The following is a 22,423-nucleotide window of genomic DNA, read 5'->3' as shown; positions in this document are numbered from 1 at the left end:
CCCTGTGCCTACTGTAGAATCTCCCACCTCAAACTTGCAACCCACTCCCTGGTCGTTTCCAAAGAGTTGGATTGCTTCCATCTGGGTATTCCAAATTTTGTAGGAATTAAAATTTGTCTTTCAACTTTGCTCTGTGTGGAATGACTAATCTGAAGGGTAGCAGGGCTGGCACTGTGTAAGACCCATACGTGCACCCAGTCCCAAATACCCCTCCAAGTTTGAAACTTAAAATGTTATGTATAGACGCAGAACCTCACTTTATTATTTCAGCAAGTTTAACATTTTGCGCATCATGGCCATTCAGAACAAAGGACACTTGGAGTTGTCTGCGTATTGTGCCACTGTCACTGAACTTGGACTGAACACACCACCGGAATCCTCCCCGGAGCCGAGTCAGCTCCATTCCCAGAGACGGAGAAGATGCAAAGAGACTCAAGAACTTTCCAATTCTCTTTAGCATTGTCCTGAACACCATGAACAAAAAACACCTATGTTCTTAATAGTGCGGTAGGGAGACGGGAGGAGCCCTGGTGGCGCAGCGCGTAAGAGCTCAGCTGCTAACTCAGAGGTTGGCAGTTGGAATCCACCAGCTGCTCCTTGGAAACCCTATGGGGCAGTTCTACTCTGTCTTATAGGGTTGCTATGAGTTGGAATCGACTCCACTGCATAGGGTTTTTTGGTTTTAGGGAGAAAGGGGAGTGAGCATGCGGGGCTAGAATTCGGAGAGCAGGAAAATGAAACGACATCAAGGCACAAGCAAGAAAAATGGATAGGAGGAGAAGGATGGCGGGTAACTTTAGAATGAGTGTATCAACTCTTGGTGCTCTTTCTGTAATCAGTAAGTCTCCAAACAAGGAGCCCTGGTGGCACAGTGGTTAAGCGCTTGGCTGCTAACAAAAGGTCAGCGGTTCAAACCTCCCAGCCACCCCGCAGGAGAAAGATGTGGCGGTCTGCTTCCATAAAGATTACAGCCTTGGAAACCCTATGGGGCAGTTCTACTCTGTCCTATAGGGTCGCTATGAGTTGGAATTGATTCCACGGCAAAGGGCTTGGTTTTGTTTTAATCTCCGAACACCCTCCTGCTTGCTACTTAAGGGAACTGAGCATGGTAGAGAATGGGGCTGAGCAGACGGGACTGCAGCAGACAGGGCTGCAGTATGCCTGGCTGCAGCATGCTGCTCCACATCTGCTCTGGTTCAGCCTCAGGCCATCAGGCCACAGCTGGAGACAGCTGAGGGAACAAGGGCACACTGGCCCCACTTTCTCAGGGGAGAAGATCAACGCCTCAGCTTGAAACCGTTCTGTTCAGTTCAGCGTCAGAAATCCTTTCACCCGAAAAGCACTTTGTGAGTGTACCACGTACCTGTCCCTGTGCCAGGTGCCAGGGAAACAACAAAGAACGAGACACACAAGGCTCCCCTCATGGAGCTTACATTCTAGAGAGAGAGGACAGACGACAAATGAGTAAACACAGCCACAGACCAGGGTAAGTGCCATGAAGGAAACAGAAAGGGTGACATGACAAGCGCAGCTGGGGGTGGTTTCATCCGAGGAGGTAACACCGCCCTGAGACCTCGGGATGAGAGGGAGCTGTGGAAAGACCACGGGAACGCGAGGAGGCCCTGAGGTAGGAGCAAGTTTGGCACATTCAAGGGACGGGGACAGGGCCAGTGTAGTTGGAGCAGGGCAATCAAGAAAAAAGGAGAGGCCAAAATCAGCCTGGAGAGCTGGCTGTGAGTGGTGACATCAAATCAGCTAAGTGCAGGCCGGGGCCAAAGCTTCAAACCCAGGAGTCCTCAGCACGCCGACGAAGCTAAAGCTGATGACCTGGGTGAGCTCTCCTGGAAGAGTACTGACGAAGGAACCAGGGCAGGGGCAAGGACTCCCAGCACTAACAGTGATGGCTTTCACATGGTTTGCCACCCGTAATAAGGAACGAATTTTACCCAACGACCTAACACACGCACACACATATCCCCGAAGCAAACATCACACACGGCAATACTTTCCATCCCAATCGTGCAATACTTTCTAATGTTTTCTACTCATTTCATTAAAAACTACCAACAAAAATGCTGGTATTTCAAGCCCACTCGAGGCTTACAACCACCATTTGAAAACCTGATTTAAATTTCGGCAGCAGAAGAGGAAGCAGGACAGGAGAAGGGGAGGAGAAGAAAGGGGAGGGAAGGGGTCTCTGTCAGGAGAGGGGGTGGCTTTCTGCATCAGGTGCTGCTGGGAGGCCGACTAGGAGGAGAAGGCATGTCCACTGGGTCCGGCAACGTGGAAGGTGTTGGGGAGACAAACAGGACGGGCTTCAGGAGGGGTGGGGACAGGTGTCAGGCTGCAGTGGGTTGAAGAGTGGACAGAGGAGGGGGAGGGGAGCTGAACGGGGAAATGGAAGTGAGGCTATTTACACTGACTTTTCGTTTTATCTGTAAAGTGTTATTTCTTTAAAAAAGATAAAACTTCAGTAATAACAACATCAGTATCATGAACCTCTTGAGAAGACACAACATCATGCCTGTTGTATTCTTGTCAAAAATGTGTTACTTCCTTCCAGTTAGGAGAAAACATCAGACAAACCTGAGTTGAGGGGACATTTTACAAAATAACCGAACTGTATGCTTCACAAGCATCAAGACCACGAGTAACAGAAAGGATGGCAGAACTGTTACAGGTTGGAGGAGACTGGCGCAGTGGTGAAATTGCTCAGACGGTAACCGCAAGACTGGCAGCTTGAATCCACCAGCCGCTCCACGGGAGAAAGACGTGGCAGTCTGCGTCCTTAAAAATCTACAGCCACGGAAACCCTATGGGGCAGTTCTACTCTGTCCTACAGGGTTGCTATGAGTTGGAATTTGACTTGATGGCAATGGATTTTTCTGAAAGGAGAAATAGCCAAACACAACGTGTGGAAAACACGTGAAATTCAAATAAGGTCTGCAGCTTAGTTGTTACCAATGTTAATTTCCAGGTTGTGATCACTGTACTATGGCTATTTAAGATGTAAGCATGAGGGGAAGCTGGGCAAGAGGTTTATCGGAGCTCTCTGTACTGTATCTGCAACTTTTCTGTTTTAAGTCTAAAATTAGTTTGAAATAAAAAGTTAAAAATAAAGGAATGCATATAACACAGAGTGAAATCAAGCAGTTCAACAAAATAACAGCTAATGAATTCCAGTTTCCTGCAAACCGTGCCCTTGGTGACCACCGGAGTAATCTTTTGAATTGCTAACTTGCTCCTGTCACCCCTCAATGGCGCACTCACTGCCTCCCGCCAAGTCCCACCTTCTCCAGACCAGTGTCCAGAGTAAGGGGCGTGCGTGACAATCCACCAAAGGTGAGAAAAAGCATCAGCCCTGTACTCCTTGTTACCCATCCCCTTTATGTCATTACCCTCAGTACTCTCCCATGCTTTTAAAACTTCTTTTAGATAAGAGAGACTCGGAAGTGAGACACTACAAACAGTGAGTGTAAGTACTCAATACTCTAAAGAAATCTTGCTGTGGAAGGAACAGAGCCCAGGGTGGGGGCCGCAGCAGACCCCAGAGTGAAGGGAGTTGGGGTCGAGAAAAGGGAAGACAGCAATGCACTGAGACTGGGCCGTGCTGTGTAGACGTGGGGGTGGTAAACAGGTGAGTGTGCGTCATTCCAGCCGGAAGAACAGCAACTGCAAAGGCCCCCTAGCAGCAAGGTAAACCACACTGTGTAGGGCAGCAGGGCTGGAAAGTGGGGAGTGAGGGGCAGTATGCTGTGCGCTGAGAACAGGCAGTTCAGCGGTGGTCAGACCAGGAGGCTCTGGCAGGATAAAGCCCACTTAACTTGGCCGGGGCAAAGAGTGAGCCACTGAAGGGTTTTAAGCAAGAGCGTGATGCTACCAGGTCAAAAATCCAAAGAGATCACCCTGGTGATAAAGGGCGTGGTTGGCAGGCAACCAGAGCAGAGGTGGGAGACCAGACAGGAGCGGGTGGTCACTTGGACTAGGGAGGCGGGTGGGTACCGATGGAGAGAAGCAGAGAGACCCAAGGCTTAGTTTAAAGGAAAAAAGTCGGCAAAACTCCTGGTTCAGATATGGAGTGAGGGAGAGGAGGGCATCACAAAGGATGCACTGCTTTCTGGCACCACTCACTGCAAAAGGGACACCTAGAAAGGACCAGGTTTGTTTTGCCGTGGGGGAAGGGAAGAGATCATGTGTTCAGTCTTGTCTATGGCAAGGCTGAGGGGCCTGTGAAAGGCCCAGGGAGACATTATTGCTGAAAGACAGTGTTCATTCCATGGAGGGAGCTGGGCTAGAGATAAGGAGTTGTGGATCTTTGGCCTGGAGATGAAATACGGGACTTGGCTGGATCAGGTGACCTGGGGAGCCAGAGATCTAGCACAGGAAGTAGGAGCATGAGCCTAGAAAGGAGACTAGGAGAAACGGAAGAAGGCCTCCTAGCGGGTGTCACCTCTGTGTCTTTATCACGGCTGCCTTGAGGGAGGAAACATTTCAAAACGGAAGGGCAGAGTGTCCAATGCTGCTGGGGGGTCAAAATAAAAGAACAACTGAAGACATACTTTGGAGTGAGCATCATGGAGTTCCTGGGGGTCCAACATTTTCAACCACCAGGAGGTAAAGAAGCCTAGTCACAAAGGGCTCAGAATGGTAGAAAACAGAGTATGTAGAAGACTTCTCAGTCACTGTTACCCCTGAGAGCACAGGGTCCAGTGGTCTCCAAAGCAGGGTGCACGTGAAACAATTCAATGAAACGGTAGGAAAAAAAAAAGGAATCCAAGTGTTGATATGTATCTCATCTTCTTTACATTTCTATTTCTTATTTTAATACTTAGTATGTTGTTGTTGTTAGGTGCCATTGAGTCAGTTCTGGCTCATAGCGACCCTACGTACAACAGAACTAAACACTGCCCGGTCCTGTGCCATCCTCACAATCATGGCTATGTTTGAGCCCATTGTTGCAGCCAATACATCTCACTGCGGGTCTTCCTCTTTTCCAGTGACCCTCTACCAAGCAGGATGTCCTTCTCCAGCAACTGATCCCCCAATAACATGCCCAAAGTATATGAGACGAGGTCTCGCCATCCTTGCTTCTAAGAGGCATTCTGGCTATACTTCTTCCAAGACAGATTTGTTGGTTCTTCTGGCAGTTCATGGTATATTCAATATTCTTCGCCAACACCACAACTCAAAGGCATCAATTATTCTTCGGTCTTCCTTATTCATTGTCCAGCTTTCACATGCATGTATGAGGCGACTGAAAATACCATGGCTTGGGTCAGGCACACCTTAATCCTCAAAGTGACATCTTTGCTTCTTAACACTTTGAAGAGGTCTTTTGCAGCAGATTTGTTCTATTTACTTTAATAATTAGTATATGATTAGTGTTCTAAGGTAAAAACACCACGAAGTAAAATAAAAAGAAAGGTTTTATTTGGCATATGTTCAAAGAGCAAAAGTAGGAAATGGATAAGCATGCTGCCAGAGCCGTGTCTGTCTGAGCTGGAGGAGGAACGTTACAGAATCATCAGTATATACTCACACTACGAATGGGCAAAACCACTGAAAGCTTCACCTTTTCACAGACTGGCTAAAAACTGTTAAGTCACTGTGATTCTACATTTTGAATCGTCTTTCTTAATAATCACTAATACAGGTTTCAGTAAAGACAGTCAGGAGGGTCTTCACTGGTCCAACAAATCTTACTATTTACTAAATGCTAATGGAAAAAGATAAAAGTGCAAAGTCTGTGGGTCTTTTGTGCTGTTTATGATTTGTTTATGTGAAAGTTTTCCTAAAAGATGTTTTCCAAGATTGGCCTAGCTATTGTCTTTATACCTCAGGGCCCAGCTGGTGAGTCCTTGTGAGTCCAGCTCCAGCCGGGTCACATTCTAGGATAAGGAATAATGGCTCCAATATTATCTCCTAAATCATTATTAAAACTAGTATATTTGTGTGTATATGTGTGTGTACACACAATTTACATACACACCTACATATACTGCAAGAGTGTGCTCAAAAGTTATTTACTCCTTAAAGATCACTGTTCCAGCTCCCCACTTCTAGGCCCCAAAGAGGGGCCAGGTCGGCCCTCAGTCCTCTCAGGCTCAAGCCCTTCTGAAGAGGGGCGTTTCAGAGACGGGGGTTGTTTCAGCTTCCACTCTCTTAGTCTAGAAAGAAGCCTTTCTGAACAGGGCATCATACCCAGGAGAAGGCAGTACTGCCTCCCTCGTGGGAGAGACTGGCTATTAAAACAAATGGACACAACCCATTTCACTCAGTACTGAAGTCATTCTGGAGGTTCATCCCTCAGCCAAAGATGAGACAGGTCTCTAGGGCAAACAAACCCTGCTGGTGTAGTGGTTAAGAGCTACAGCTGCTAACCAAAAGGTTGGCAGTTCGAGTCTGCCAGGCACTCCCTGGAAACTCTATGGGGCACTTCTACTCCATCCTATAGGGTTGCTATGGGTTGGAATCGACTTGACGGCAACGGGTTTATAGGGCAAACAATAACACGCGTGAGGAACACGCTTCACAGTTCAATCATGTATGTGAGACTAAATGGGCACGCCAGCCCAAAAGCAAAGGCGAGAAGGCAGGAAGGGACAGGAAACTGGATGAATGGAAACAGGGAGCCCAGGGTGGAGAAGGGGAGAGTGCTGACATATCACAGGGTTGGCAACCAATGTCACAGAACAATGTGTGTATGAATTGTTTAATAAGAAACTAATGTGCTCTGTAAACTTCCACCTAAAGCACAATAAAATTAAAAAAAAAAAAAAACTGGACAGCGTCCCACTTCCTCATCATGGCCAAAGGGAGTGAGAGACAGCAGCATCGGCATCAGAACGTCACACATAAACATACTCCAAAATGTCCATTTTTAGCACCCCAAATGTTGTCTGGATTGCCATGAAGACACCAAAAGGTCCCCTATCTACGCTCTCAGCATGAATTCGGGATACCCCTTTGCTCTCTCAGTCTTACTGAGGTGGCTCCCAACATACTAAGAACCTTCCGCTAAGAAAGACAGATGAGGATTTTCCGAGGGCAGGTGAGAGGTGCCACCAAACAGAGCAGCCAAACTTTGCTAATACCAGTTTCCACCTCATATAGATGCAGAACGGACTTCATTACTTACTTGAAATTCATTTTCTTTCTGAGCTTGTTCGGATCCCTCTTTATTACAGGACCTCTATGAATGAGAAAAAGCAAACACTTGCGGTGAGATGGGGAACACTAAGGCAGGCACTAGCTTTGCAACCACCAGAACAGTCAGGGTTTACAAGAACATCACAGATCTTTAATGGAGGATAAGCTTATCAGCCCACTGATATGACCAGTAGCAATCTAAAGTACACCACCAGTCTCCAACACTGGTACCATCACCTTACAAATAGCTTCATTTCTTTAGGAAAAAGGGATGTGCCATTGAGATCAAATCACTTTGTGTTGCAAAAGCCATCCCCATATGCCTTTTACCAATTTCATTGTCAGAGGAAAGTACACTCTTCCAATTAGGCTTTTGAAAGTAAGATGGTCAAGTTGGCTCGCTCACCAATTTAGCTATGTGGCTTTTTCAGGTCAGCGCTATCCCCAGGAGGCTGTCTTCCTGCAAGAGCAGGGCGTGTGACCACATCTGTGGAGAGCCACGGTCAGCACAGGACTCGGCCAGGCAGGCGGCTCACCTTCATGCAGTCTGTGTAGACAAGCCCTAGACCAAACTAGCCACTTGCACAGACAATAACTCTTCTAGTTCAGCCAGTCACTAGCTAAATCTGAAATTTCCCTCCACCAATAAAGAGGATTGTGTAAATTAAGCAACAATCCCTAAACTTATTTTACATATTAGTATGTTAAGGGATACTTTTGCATCACTTTCCTCAATGAAATTGCAAATTATTGGTAACCAGGATTCTAGCAACGACAACATACAAGATCATTAATGACCATAAACAACTCTGGCTACATTCTTCATGGCACAGATTATATACTTTAAAAGCTACCCACCACCCCAAGGGCTTTAAAAACCTTCATACTATCATTAAAGATAAAGGGATGGGGAAAAGTTAAGTCAGAAACTTAAGTATCATGTCAACATTTTATACTCAAATATTGTCTCTAAAATTAGGAGTTATTTATTACAATTAAACTAGGTCTGCTTAAGCCAGACATAAACGGAAGCCCATAAAGGAAGCCTCTTTAAAAAATTTATGGTAATAAATTCTTGAACATCCCATAAAAAAACATACCTTTCCATTCCACAGCTTTATCAAAAATACCTGTGCCAAGGGTGGAAAGTGTGGACAGGAAAAAAAATGCCACGTTAAGCAACACCAGCTACTCTAGCACCACTGAAAAAATCGAGGGATTTAAAGCAACCACGCCCACACATCATACCCTGAAATAACATCTAGACATTTTCACGTGTGTTTTGTATAAACACGTTCTACATGCTCTCTTTTGCTGAATACAAAAGTAAACAAAATAAACACATCCATGTTCATGAAGCTATCTGCAAAAGGCTATTAATGCTTGCATTTATACATATTCAACGTCTTTAAGATACACTTAAGTACATCTTGTACAAAGTACACAAAATACAAATGGGGATAGATGATGTTTTCATTTGTGTAATCTGTGCTTCTCTGATGAAAGATGTTACAGGTTAAATCCCGTTACAATGAAAGCTACAAAAATCAAAATGTTGCCAAAAATACCTTCAGGCCTTTGCTGATGGCTTGATGGATGCTACAACCCTAGGGAGGAATAACTACCTGCCCTGAAAGCTTTCCTCCTCGGCTCCAAAAAACTCTCCTGATTACACCATTACCTTAGATTCACACTCGAGCTGTCTCCTCTCCCAAGCCATCTGTAGGTTCCCAATGAATAGGGACGCTATCTTTTATCGATTGTTAGTCTTCCCCCAAAGCACCAAGCAAACCCTGATGCTTGTAACACACTTTTGAATAAATGAACTCTTTCTCATGTGGAAGCACAAGGCCAGCAATTTCAAGGAGCAATGCAGGGCAATGGAGCCGACCAGCTTTGGGACATTCACACCCATGATCCCAGCACTGGGAAAACTGGCAGGGGTGTTCATTAGAACACGGAACTGGGACCGAAATGTACCCCCCCACCCCCAATGCCACAAAAATATCAAGTTCTTACACCTTTTCCCCCTAAGGAAGGTTTAAAAAAAAAAGTTCTACAATCTGATACATATTAATGCATCATAGGAAAAGCGTTAAGACAAATTAAGGAATTTGGATATTCTACTGAAAGGTGTTGTAACGGGATTTAACCTGTACAAAGTTCTACGTAACTATGGTTATTCTTATGCTGTTATTCCTCTAACTGTATCCTCTTAGGGAGATACAGTTAATCGGTCAGTTAGTCAACAGAAGTCCCTTGCCCTATCTAATGGTGCTCTCAAAAGCAAGTCACTTCATCCAAAGTTACAAACTGGCTAGTGCCAAGGTCACCCCTTTTAACATATTAGACTGTAAGTGGAAATTAATTCCAGGCTTCTTTTCCCCACCCCTGCCCATCCCATCCCACACCCAAATGAAGGCATCATATGTACTGTCAGAGCACCATCAGGAAGGCAAGATGGACTTCTGCAATCTCCAACCCTCTGTTCTGTTTCCTCAGTACAGAATGTGCAGCCTCCCTAAGGCCTGTCGTAAGAAGAGTTAAGAACCAGGAAATCCTGGACCAGGCAGACAGCCGAGAGAAGGTAAGCCGTGAGGTGAGTCAGGGAGAGATGGACTCACCTGGCCAAAACGGAGGTCAGAGAACTTTTTCGTCCGGGAAGATAGGAACCAAAATACATTTGGGAATCTGTGAAATCTTACTTCAGAGGCATAAGTTTATTTGAAGCAGATATTCAAATATATTGTACAAATATTTAGTGTGACTTCAAACTTTTCTCCAACTAACTCGGCAAGATAATAAAAATTATCTTTCATAAGTTCTAAAATAAAACTAAAAAAAATTAGACATTTATTAGAACTTTGAACACTGGATATTTAATATTATTAATTTTTTTGACGTGAACATTACTGTGGGCATTTTTTTAAATCGTCTCATGTATGAACTGAAATATTTATGGAAGAAATTATACAATCCCTGGAATTTGCCTCAAAATAATCCAAGGGGAGTGGGAGAGGGTAAAGATCTGAAAGAAGTCTGCCCATGAGGGGAAGGTGGAGAATGGGCACGTGGGTTCATCATACCTTCTGTCGACTTTTACACATGCTTCAAATTCCCGTAATAAATTTGTAAAACTAGGCATTGAAATTTCAAGACCCAAGAAATCATAATGCATCAAATATGTATAAGAAGCCACCCAGCTCTATAAATATATTAGAAATCACTGAACTGTACACTTTAAATGGGTGAACTATATGATGTAAAGCTGTTTTTTTTTTTTTTAAAAAAGGCACCCAATGATAGTTGAAAAGATACTGCCACTGGCTTCCTCCCATCTTCCTTCTTTCTTTCCTTTCTTCCTGTTTTTGGCTTGGTTTTCAAGAGAATCTCTCAGTTAAGAGTCACATATTCATTAGCCTATGATGTAGGAAATGAAATGGGTAAAGTGACAACAATACTAAAAAGGATGTGATTTATAGCTTTTAACTTTTATTTTAAAGTTACAAAAGATTTTTTCAAAGTTGATTTATTTTTGATCGGCCAAGAACTTTTAAATTAAAAACCTAGATTTCTAAAAATCTAAATTCTATTAGCTAGGAAGTAAGATGAGAGAGTAGAGGACTTCCACTTTTTACTGTACATACTTCTATATTTAAAAACGTGTTTAGAAGTATACATTATTTTTATAATAAATATATTTAGTACAAGGTTTCAAATGTTACTTTTCTGACAAAATTACATTTAAAGGTTTCGGCACTTTAAATGAGACTATGAAGGAAGTAAATGTTAATATTGCAGAGTATTTTCAAAATGTTGCATTTTATGCTTTGAAAAGAAAACAACTTGTGGGGCTAGGACAAGGCAGTATCATTCAATTAAATTTTGTCTTATATAGTTCTAGGATTCAAAAAAGTTCCACTTTAAATTACCTGGTGTACCTGATGTTAATGTTTCCTGTTTAAGTTACCTGATACAATAAGATAACAGGTTTATTTTTTCAAATTTGTTTAAGCCATCGGGCATAATAAACCCTTATCATTTGGCCAGTTCTTAATCAAAATGTCCTCCAATAATGAGGAAGAAAATAGTTCTAGGACTAAACTACATTAATAAGGCCACAGCACTTGTGAGATGAAACGAAGCCACACCTCAGCTCTCCCTACAGTCTGTGCATGGGGTGGGGGGTCTGCCTTTGTCTGTATCAAGATTTTTTATACATAGCTATTTAAAGGTCATTTAAAACATTTGTAATACCTGAAACATTTATCTTCAAGATAGCTTTAAAGATAACACTACTTGTGATCTGCTTGAGGGCCAGGTTGGGAAAAGTGATGAATCAGCTACAAAGAATGACACGTCATTAAATGAAATGCCATTTAAGAAACCTAATCACCACCGTTATAGATGATGTTATAATAAGGAAACAGACACGAGGCTACAGAAATAAAATGATACAAACAAGAGTGTCTGCAGAAAGTCACGTGACATTCTCTTCCTCCCACCGCTCTCCCCGTCGCCAAAACAGAACCAACTGGCTCATTCAGCTATGATTTTCTTTTTAAAGGTTCTTTTACATACAGAGTAAATTGGCTGTGGTCTTTTAAAAACACTTTGGGAGCCATAAATGAAGGACTAAGAAAAAATAATCCAAACACTAGCTAGGCTCAACTCCTGGGGCATCTAAGGTTCGGTCTGGGAAAAGAATCCATCTCTCTCCACTCATCTGGGATTATCCTCCTGAGTGAAGTCACAAGTACTCCCAGACGGTCGGCATCTCCCTAACAATGACAGGATGTGCAGCACTGTCCTGCGTGTTCAATCACTGTGATGTTCGTCTGGCCTCTTCACTGTGCAGCCCATGGCACTGATGATGTCTAAAACCCACCTTGGTTACCTGACTGCACTCAACTGTCTGAGAAGACTCTCCATAGGGAACTGGCTGGCATCCCTGCCCCGCTAGGTCCCTGTTCAGGATGGGGCTATGTTCCATCTCTTCAGGTGAGCTGGGGCAGGGAAAGTGTGGGAGTCTTGACTTCACGGAATGTACGGCAGTCACGACTCACCAACACGGACTCCAACCTTCCTTCTGCCTGACTGCTATGAAAAGAAATGTCGCATATGTATTGCTTTTAGGGTTTCTTACAGTATTTTCTGAAGATACAGAACATTAAAATATCAGATTGCAATGTGATGACTGAAAGTATAGTTTATGTGACTATTTAATGAGCACATGTGCACAAGAATTTAAACACATGAGTGATTTCTAACATTTTATCGTTGTCTCTAGAGTATCAGTTATCCCAAGGCCCATTCTAAAATAATTTGATCCTTTTGAACTTTAGAAAATGGATTGACTGGATGGACGTCAATAAACGAGAACCTAAGCCGATAAAAACGCGAGCACAAATAGGTGAGTGGAAGCCAGGGCCAGAAGATGCAGTTCAGGACCTTCTCAAACGAAGTCTGAGCGCCTGTCAATGGCTGAGCCCAGAGCCCTGAGACTTGCAGGGCTAACTATCTTAGCCAAAAGCGCCCAAGGGCTGGCTTTTCTAGAAAGTGCCCTCACTTCTTCAGCCCATATATGCTGCTTTCGGATCATCATGAACTTCACAAAGGTCTCCAGCACCCAGCCGAGACGTGTAAGACAATGCTGTTTGACAAGGACGACGAAGAAAGTTCGTTCCTAACTCTGAAGAAAATGTCTGTTGGTCTGCCTGTCTGTCTGTCTGTCTGGTGTTTCTATAAATGCTGAAAGTGGTATGAAGGAAGAAGAACCTACACACTTCCATTGAACTCTTGAGTTGAGGCCCATACATTTCTATAAAATTACTATGTTTGTCATTTTCTACTGAGGAAACAGAAGTAAGGGATCTGATTTGCCTTGGACCGAAAAATAAAACAAAAAACCGAAAAGGCATATATTCACTATGTAACATTCTGAAATCTTAATCACAGTACCTCTTTGTACGCACAGCACAAACTGTAGCTGGTGCTACTTAACAAGCATTACAACTTTCTCTTTAAAAAGCATTTCTGGAAGCCAAGAACTAAAAGAAAGAAATTACAGCTGTAGAGAAGGCTCCGACTTCAGAGGTCTCATACTATACCGTGAATCGTGTCTGTCACCTGGAAACCAGAGTGCTCTAGGCACGATGGCATGGGCAAGCCTGCAGCAGAGAACACACGCACAGACAGCTAAAGTGGTGCATCACCCCGTGCCCTCACTCCACCCAACACAACACATTCCTTCCCAAAGAGGGGCTGGCTGCGTTCAAGCCATCCTTCCAAGGACCAGAAATCTGGGTTGGCTTCATGCTCCAAATCCCGAACATTTAACAGCAGCAAGACAGAGACACTTGGAATATGTCAAAATTAGACACAGTTGTCTGTGGTTTATTTCATTATCAAAAGAAGGCACCAAAGCAGGTATGGAAAAACTACAGGCAGTGATGTGACAACTATCTTTGGAGAGTATTCCCTGGAGAAATACTAGGTTAGACCTAATGGGAACAGGCGATACTAGACAGAATTCTCACTCCCCTCTGAGAGGGCAGTGCTGCCGACTTAGAAGTGGGTATAATTACACCATACTCAAAGTACAAGGGGGTATGAAATGATTTTTTTTAAAAAGCAGAATAAACTCATAATGGCCCTAATACCAATGAAAAAAAATATCATTCACAGTATTCAGTTACAAGGGACATGTGCTCCCACAGCCCCTGGGTAAGGGAAGGGTTCTCCACTAAGGACTGTCCGCCATACTATCTTTGCACAGAAATGTAACCTTATTTCCATAGACAAATGTTTTTAAGCAGTCGCTTAACTTCTCAGTAGTCAATAGTTTAACATTATCTACAGGCTCTTCCGTATTTTACTGTGGTTTAATTTTTAATTAAACTGGAGATAAGAGAGAATGAGGAAGATGCCATTTTGTTTTCTGCGTTTGAAAGGGACAGGGTCCCACATTTTACTCTTCTGAATTAGTGATACATATCTGCGTTGTGCCTTGATGCCTTTCATTTTATTATGGTTAGTACTCAAACAAGCACTAGTATTAGCTTTCTATTACTTAAAAAAAAACATAACAAAAACGTTTTTCCAGACAACACTCCAAGAGGGATCTTGGACGTGTATTATGAACACTCATGCCTGTGAGACCATTCTAACGGTGAGGCCAAACCACTCCATTCATGCACAGAAGGACTAGGCTTAACACAGAGCCACTGTTCTGACAGAGGAGGGACAAAGCGATCCTCTGACACTTCAGCCAATTGGCACAGGTTACACCGAATGAACAATACGTACTGACGTGTGGGTCTTCCACAATTCATGATAAATAAGCAAACTGGTTATGTGTAGTAGGCCAAACTCGCTTCTTTGAAAAGGCTGCTACTGGGCGTTGCGGACGGGTGTTTCTTCCCAGTATCAGAAAGGAAAAAAATCAAGTTACATTTATGGCTAATCTTACAGTTGCAAGCTCTCTTTTAGCAATTCTCTCTCTTTCCACAATGGCAAAGGCTGAACTATTAAAACTTCTATTAAGCTACCTTAGTTTAGTGAGGGCTAATTTAACAGTTGAGTTTGTCTTTCGTCATCTATGTGGCTCATGAAATAACCTCCTTCCCATTAAAAATTAAAGCTAGTCTATGTGAAATACATTATATTGATACACTTTATTTTAAGGTCAGATTAATATTTGCATGTTTAATAATTTCTTGCAAATAATATTGTATAGCTGTTTTTCAAAACAATATTTGTCTTATCGTGTTGCTATTTTCAAAAGGACTCATTCTTCCCCTTGTCAAACACGGGACTTTTCATAAGCCCCCTAAAATTAATACACATCCTAAACAAAAGCTCCAGGATACAGTTAGAAAGTTTGCTTATGTCTCATCTTCTATAGAGACGGGCTGGAAGAGACAGATGTTAGGGACAGAACTGAACCTTAACCCCGTCAGAGAGTTTTACCTTGGCCTTCTGTTACTTAACCCTGAGTGAACTGCGCCAAGAGCAGTCATTCACTGCCACTACGGAGATAAAGCAAGTTAGACATCTCGCAACACCAAGACCAAGAAACATGAGAACGTTGAGAAGCATTCAATTACTTTAAACCAAGTCACTTGTAAATCATTTGCTAATCGAAACACATGAGAAATATTTCTATGTAACAGACTTAAAACAATGGGGAAAGGGAAAAAAGGGACATAATACTAAACTGGTGTGTCGTATAATTAAGCAAAATCAGCAAAATATTCTGAGAAAATACATAGGCCTATCATTATGTACGGTATTCAATTAACATTTTTCAAGAAAGGGGCAAATTCTAACCCATCTTCAAGGATGCTACCACCATATTTATATAGCTGACTGGGGGGACACCAGTCACACTGGCATACACACGCACCCACCAGGGAGCACACATGCGTATACGGATGTGTGTCCTCCTGTGAGGCAGAGTGAAAAAGAAGCAAAGCATAAATTTGTGTTGTGCTAGAGTTAATTCTGTCTTCAACCCATACATTTATCATGTTATGTGATTCTTTACTTGGGGCTCTGTATTTACCCAGCCACATCTCCTAATTAGTGCAAATTCTGACAATTTACTATCAATTCTGGCAACTTCTGTTGTTGTTATGGGTACAAAGGCCTTGTTTGTAGACTATAAATACCCCTCCTTCCATTACAGGCCAGATTTGTTCCAAAGAGTTGATCATAAACCAGGAACAAGATTGCACCCATGCCCCGGTAAAAAATAAAAGCAATACTAGACAATTAGAGCTGAGTTGAAAATATTTGGAAAGGAATTTAGATTTATGGTAAAATCTCTGGCATGGTGCTGTAAAAGCTCAGCTTTTAATGCACAGGGCACTTTGCCCAGCTGACATCTCAGAAGCTCCTCAGTCTCCTCCACTCCTTTCTGTCTCTCTCACCAGATATTTCCAAGAATCCCCTCCTCAGGCTGTCAAGTATTCACAGGGACCACGGTCTACAGTGGCCATCGATGTGAACTTCTAACTACATCCGTGCCCCTGCTAAGCCCTGCAGAACTTGGGAACCAAAGAGATTTAAATTTGAGGCTGTAGGTACCATAGTTTTATTAGGTTCAAAATTCAATTAAAAAAAAAAGGGTACTTGAACTAAGGGCTCATCCAGCTGACCAATTATATTGAAAACGTAGATTCTCACCTATGAAGTGAAGCAATAGCTTTTTTCCCAATAAAACGGAGTTCACTGTCTAGTAGAGTCAACTATGAGATTGTTAGACATTTTCGTATTATCAATTTAGTAAACTACTCATTTCCCCTTCTATCTAAGATGCTTTCCACCAGCACAGTTTCCGCCCTTCATCAGCAGATGTGCCACTGGGGATGGAAACTGGAAAACAAAATGCAAAGTGCCCCTCCCCCCCAAATTAGACTTGTATGTTAAACATACTCCATTCTGTTAGTTTGGTAAGAGTTAAATCCATTTTAAGTGGCTTCAACTACTCTATTTATTCTTCTGAGTCACCCAATCGTCTTTTTAAAATTTTCTTAATAAATAGGGATATAGACTTGTTTCTATTTCCAGACGTTTCTATTGCACTTAACTACTGCAAGGTAATACTTTTAGGCTGCTAAAATTTCAAAAAGACAAAAGATAACAACTGTTAGACAGTGAATCTTTATTAGGGAAAAAGATAACTCCCGAGTCACAGGCCAGGCTAGAGCGGGCTTTTACAATGCAGTAACTTACACAGGAACACAGCACAGCCTAGAGCTATCCTGGCCAACGTGGTGCTCACTAGTTACCTGTGACCCTGTAAATTTAAATGAGTTAAAATGAGCTATACTTTAAAATTCAGTTCCTCAGCGTCACCTGACACATTCTGAGTGCTCAACAGCCACGTGTCTGGTGACTATCGAACTAGACAACACCCAGAATGGTGCCGTCACTGCAGAAAGTTCCCTTGGGCAGTGCCACTCTGGAGAATAGCACCCGGCTCCTAGCTGAGTCTAGTACGTGGAGGAGCAAAGCGTACACTCAAAAGGCTTCTACTGAAGTTATAAGTAGAAACTAAAGTTTTGTAAATCAGATATAAACAATATTCTTATATCACATGCCATTTCAGCAGCAGGTTATTAAACTGTTCTGAAAATGTATGGCTTAAATGCAAAGCACATGAAACAAATGAGCAGAAATGGACCATTATTATAGAATATACACAGTCCCCAAAGAAAAAATGGCTAAAAAGACTGAGATCATTAAAAATGCCAGACAGGCTTTGAGTGTTCAAATGCTGTGCTTTGAAACTGTAACTTGATTAAATAAAAAAACTGAACTGCATGGTAAACACAAGAATCTTCTCTGCTTGTTTATCATCAAGGAGTCAGTGTTTGCAAGTTAGTGTGGCCCTGACTGTATGTCAACTGTATGCACCTAATAACAAGATGAACTCAGTTTTCTCAGGAAAATATGTGTCAGTGGAATAGCTATGAACCTCTAAAACATGCGGAATTGTTTCCAGCATATCCAGATCTTAACCACTTTCACAGCTTGACACAGCCAAAGAAAAATTAGACAACAAAAGGGCTCATTCACATTATGACAATTTGTTAAATGAATTAACACCTTAGACTACAAATGTCAACTTTAGTATTTCTAAACATAGAATCAAATACCATAGATGTGGACATGACTTGCTTTTCAGACTGAGCTGAAAAAGACAATTCTTTTTAAAAAGTTAAGTCAGAAAACCATTCTGCTCTATTTTATGAAGATAAAAAGGGGTCCTTCTAAAGAAGACTAAAATGGGTATTAAAATTTTAGTTTATTTACCATAGAATTATCGACCAAACATGTCTATGTGTGGTCAGTGAAATGGCAAATTCATGGCATAAACAGGTAAAAACTGGTTATCTAGAGCATCCTATATTTGACTTGGTTAGACAATTCAAATAGCACACTTTAATTACCTGCAAATTAGATTTGTAGATTATTTAAGTAATGTAAAAATTTTAAAAGATTATGAATCTAACAAATTTAAAGTTTTAAAGAAATCTCAAAGGGAGGTTAATAAATTCAGCTTCACTAAGATTATACTTTCTTAACTAGTACCATCCTCTAAAATTGTGTTGATCATGCTATAAAAACAGTATCTTCCCTACAGCACAGTTCTTATAATCTAGGTCTGAGCTGACCATTTCATTGTGCTTTAGGAAATTCGAGCATCATCAAGAACTACTAAAGATTTAACCAACATTATGTGTTCTCTGGATGTAAAACTGGGAATAATTGTACTAATTTACTAATACATGTGGGTAAAAACAGGAAATGAACTTAGAATGCAAAAAATAAAGCATGTTGTGCAGCCCAACTCAAATCAAAGCAATGTATTTCGATATTTTTAATAACATTAACGAAGTACTTAAAATCTCTTTGCAGACATTTGAGGAAAAAGGATCACAAAACCTAAAAAGGGCCCTCCCACTCCCAAAGCAGCCCAGGAACTCACCATCTGTAGAATCGCTCCGTAGAGCCGGAGCAGCACCTTCCGAGGCTCATCGCCAACAGCTGCTATTGTGTCGGGCAAGGAGCACTGGAACAGCATGTTGCTGAGGCCGCCTCTGTTGGAAACAAGAGGACAGCTAGTGTTTCTCGGTATTGGGAAAGTGAGCTACATCACTCTTCTCGGATAAAATACAGATGAGAAGTCAGGATCACACCAGGGCTGTTCTCATCTTAAGTTCTGATTTATTCTCTCAGAGTGCTTGGAACATAAATGATTAAGTTCCAAGTTTTCAGATTAATTCCATAAGTCACAAACTGGAACAGCAGAGAACAGAGGATTCCCTGAGACTATCGTCCTGAGAAACTCTTTAAACCTAGAACTGAGCCTATCCCCCGAGATCACCTTTTAGCAAAATAGCAGACTGGCACACAAAATAAAGGATATTACCCGTAAGATTGGTGCCCTACTTAAAAACCAACACTATGAGACCAGAAGGTCAACAATTACTCCAAATGCAAAGATAAGAAGATAAGGGGGCAGTACTGGAAAGGGATCAAACAGAACACAATGAAAGAGAACGCTGCCACACTGTGATAGATTTAACTAACGTCAGTGAACTATCTGTGTGGGAACTATCAACTGGGAACCTGGCTTGATGTGTAAACTTCCACCAAAAACTCAATGAAATATTTAAAAAACAACAACTCTGTGAGTCACATTAAAAACAGGCAAATTGCCAACCTGTCTGTCTAGATTAGAGCTGTGGGAAAGTTAGCAAAGCTGCACGTGTGCGCCCACGGCCATTGGCCCCTAGACAACGATCCCTGATGCGCTCCCATGAGGCCATCTTCTTCCAGAACCCAAAGTTTCCATCCTCTTTCCGTAATTACCAGGTTAAAATCTTGGGGTGATTAAACTTAAACCTTCTCCTTCAGGGCTGTCTACTGAAAGTGTAGCTCTCACCCAATTCTGACTAACAGCCTCTTCAAAGAACTTGTAACATTAACTGGTTATTGAACCTGTCACATGAAAGGTCTCTAGACCCTGAACTTTCAACTCTGGCTACCAAGGACAAGTAACGATCTGGCCTATAATGGAGAAAGCAGACATAAAACTATAACCATAAAACAGAAACTTAAATCACAGTATGGTATCTGAAGTTACAGTGTTGTGTGCCGTCAAGTCAATTCTGACTCATAACAACCCCATGTGACAGAGAACAACTGTCCCACAGGGTTTTCTTGGCTATAATCTTTACAGAAGCAGACTGCCAGGTCTTTCTTCCCCACGGAGCAGCAGGGGTTCAGACCACCAACCTTTCGGTTAGCAGATGAGTGCTTAACCAATGAGCCACCAGGGCTCCTTGTTTGAAGCTATAGGTTTCAGCAAAACCTTAACAGATAGCTGCCTGTCAAATGCACACTCGTGCCCGACATAAGACAGCATCAATATCATACAGCTGCATATGCGCTCATCTTTGGAGAGAAAGTTATCAGCAAACAGAACCACTGCTTTCTAGACTGACACCACCCCGGTCACAGGAATCACCAACTTCTTGTCCCTGTCCCATCCTATGAACATTCTGGACATTCAGTAACAAAATTATTTTAAGTTCTGCTCATATGGAGGAAGACTCATTAACAACCTGCAATATGCAGATGACACAACATCGCTTGCCGAAAGTGAAGAGGACTTGAAGCAGTTACTGGTGAAGATCAAAGATCACGGCCTTCTGTATGGATTACACCTCAACATAAAGAAAACAAAAATCCTCACAACTGGACCAATAAACAACATCATGATAAATGGAGAAAACACTGAAGCTGTCAAGGATTTCATTTTACTTGGATCCACAATTAACACTCATGGAAGCAGCAGTCAAGAAATCAAACGACGCACTGCACCGGGCAATTCTGCTGCAAAAGACCTCTTTAAAGTGTTAAAAAGCAAAGATGTCACTTTAACGACTAAGGTGCGCCTGACCCAAGCCATGGTGTTCTCAATTGCCTCATATGCATGTGAAAGCTGGACAATGAATAAGGAAGAACAAAGAAAGAACTGATTGGCAAAGAATATTGAATGAATATACCACGGACTGCCAGAAGAACGAACAAATTTCTCTTGGAAGAAGTTCAGCCAGAATGCTCCTTAGAAGCAAGGATGGCAAGACTTCATCTCACGTACTTTGGACATGTTATCAGGACGGACCAGACCCTGGAGAAGGGCATCATGCTTGGTAAAGTAGAGGGTCAGCAAAAAAGAGGAAGACCCTCAACGAGATGGACTGACACAGTGGCTGCAACAATGGGCTCAAGTATAACGATTGTGAGGATGGTGCAGGAGCGGGCAACGTTTTGTTCTGTTATACACAGAGTCACTATGAGTCAGAACCGACTTGATGGCACCTAACAACAATCACACAATGATTTTTTTAGAGACTAAATTTAAAAATTACAGTATGATTCCTTTTTGATAAAACTTTTTCAGTCTATCCCATCTTTGCATCCACAAAGAGAGATCTAAATCACAGGCATCTAATCCACTGCCATCTAGTCGACTCTGACTCACAGTGACACTACAGGATAGAGTACAACTGCCCCATAGGGTTTCCAAGGCTGTAAATCTTTACACAAGCAGACTGCCACATCTTTCTCCTGTGGAGTGGCTGGTGGGTTCAAACTGCCGACCTTTGGGTTAGCAGTCAAGCACTTAACCACTGCACCACCAAGGCTCCTATGGACACCTAATACTAACGGTTATTTCTAGTTAATTTTTTTTTTGCTCTCTTTGGCTTCTCTGTATTGCTTAGAAGTATATCATCTTATATAAAAACAATAAAGTCATTCTTAAAAAAAAAAAAAAGATACCATGAAAATACAAGACCCATATGATTATCACCGCCCCTACTTGTAAGGATGAAGAACCACTCAGATTATATGGGAATAAAGTCAATGAGATACCCAGAGATAGCACAGTAAAGGGTAAAAACAAGACCACTTGGGCTCACTTAGGACCAGTGAGACAAGACCAATCTGTACAAAGTATTTTTAACCCTTTCCTGACTCATGAAACATACGGCACCCCACCCACTTTTTAGGCCTCTGGAGTTCTTTGGGAGTATATCCTTCCAGCTGAAAGTATTCGCTTCCCTCCAGGGGGGACCGTGTAACGATGAAAGGCGAAAGCAACATTCATTGAAGCAAAACAGCTGGGGCACTAGGCAAAACCAGAGGCATCCCATGTACCAAAATTGAAGGTGCCCTGCAATAAAGCCTGTTACCCAAGACCAGTGGACCACACCGAGTTCCCACAAACCATGTGTTTTCACATATTTCTCAAAATCTGTATTACCAACCAAAAATTTAAATACACTCAATGACTTAGCAAGCATTCCACTACTGAAAATACCTGGTATCAACAAAAAATTCAAAGCAGAAAATAATTGGGTCTTGAAAGGGTTAAAAGAAGGGCTCAAGCCAGAGATATGGTTTCATCAAGGACTGTCAACCAGTCCACATATAAATACAATCACACATTCACAAAACGTACTGGAATGGTTTCCTCATAAATACAGACTACGTCCCGTGGCATGCTGGCAGACTTTTACCAACCAGCTCTGGGAGGGGGAGCCCTTGTTTGTAACTGATTTTTACAATGTAAACACAGGTAGTCCCTCACTTATGACGGGGTTCCGCTCCAACGACTCTGGTCCGTTCTGATGTAGGTCAAATGCCTCATTTTTTTTTAGTTCTCATCTTTATTGCCTTTCATTATCAGTAT

General features: G+C 42.3%; 1 protein-coding gene across 4 annotated transcripts in view; it reads right to left on the bottom strand.

The window, feature by feature from the left end:
• The window catches only part of CHKA (choline kinase alpha), a 37,970-nt gene extending 18,881 nt beyond the window's left edge, over positions 1 to 19,089 (bottom strand). Inside the window, exons 1-2 of one of the 4 annotated variants that reach the window (XM_023738151.1) lie at positions 18,647 to 19,089; positions 7,139 to 7,192 (exon numbers count right to left, since the gene is read on the bottom strand). In XM_023738151.1, coding sequence (XP_023593919.1) covers positions 7,139 to 7,192; positions 18,647 to 18,742 — 150 coding nt within the window. In that variant the 5' untranslated portion in view covers positions 18,743 to 19,089. Of the gene's footprint in view, positions 1 to 7,138; positions 7,193 to 7,555 lie in introns of all 4 variants that reach the window. The other 3 variants (XM_023738149.1, XM_023738152.1, XM_023738150.1) reach the window with 3 other exon arrangements.
• Positions 19,090 to 22,423: the final 3,334 nt, after the last annotated feature.

The sequence above is a fragment of the Trichechus manatus genome, unplaced genomic scaffold (assembly GCF_000243295.1).
Source record: "Trichechus manatus latirostris isolate Lorelei unplaced genomic scaffold, TriManLat1.0 scaffold00113, whole genome shotgun sequence".
NCBI lineage: Eukaryota > Metazoa > Chordata > Mammalia > Sirenia > Trichechidae > Trichechus > Trichechus manatus.
Note: the sequence above shows the minus strand (reverse complement) of the source record. Positions and strands in the feature narration are given on the sequence as shown.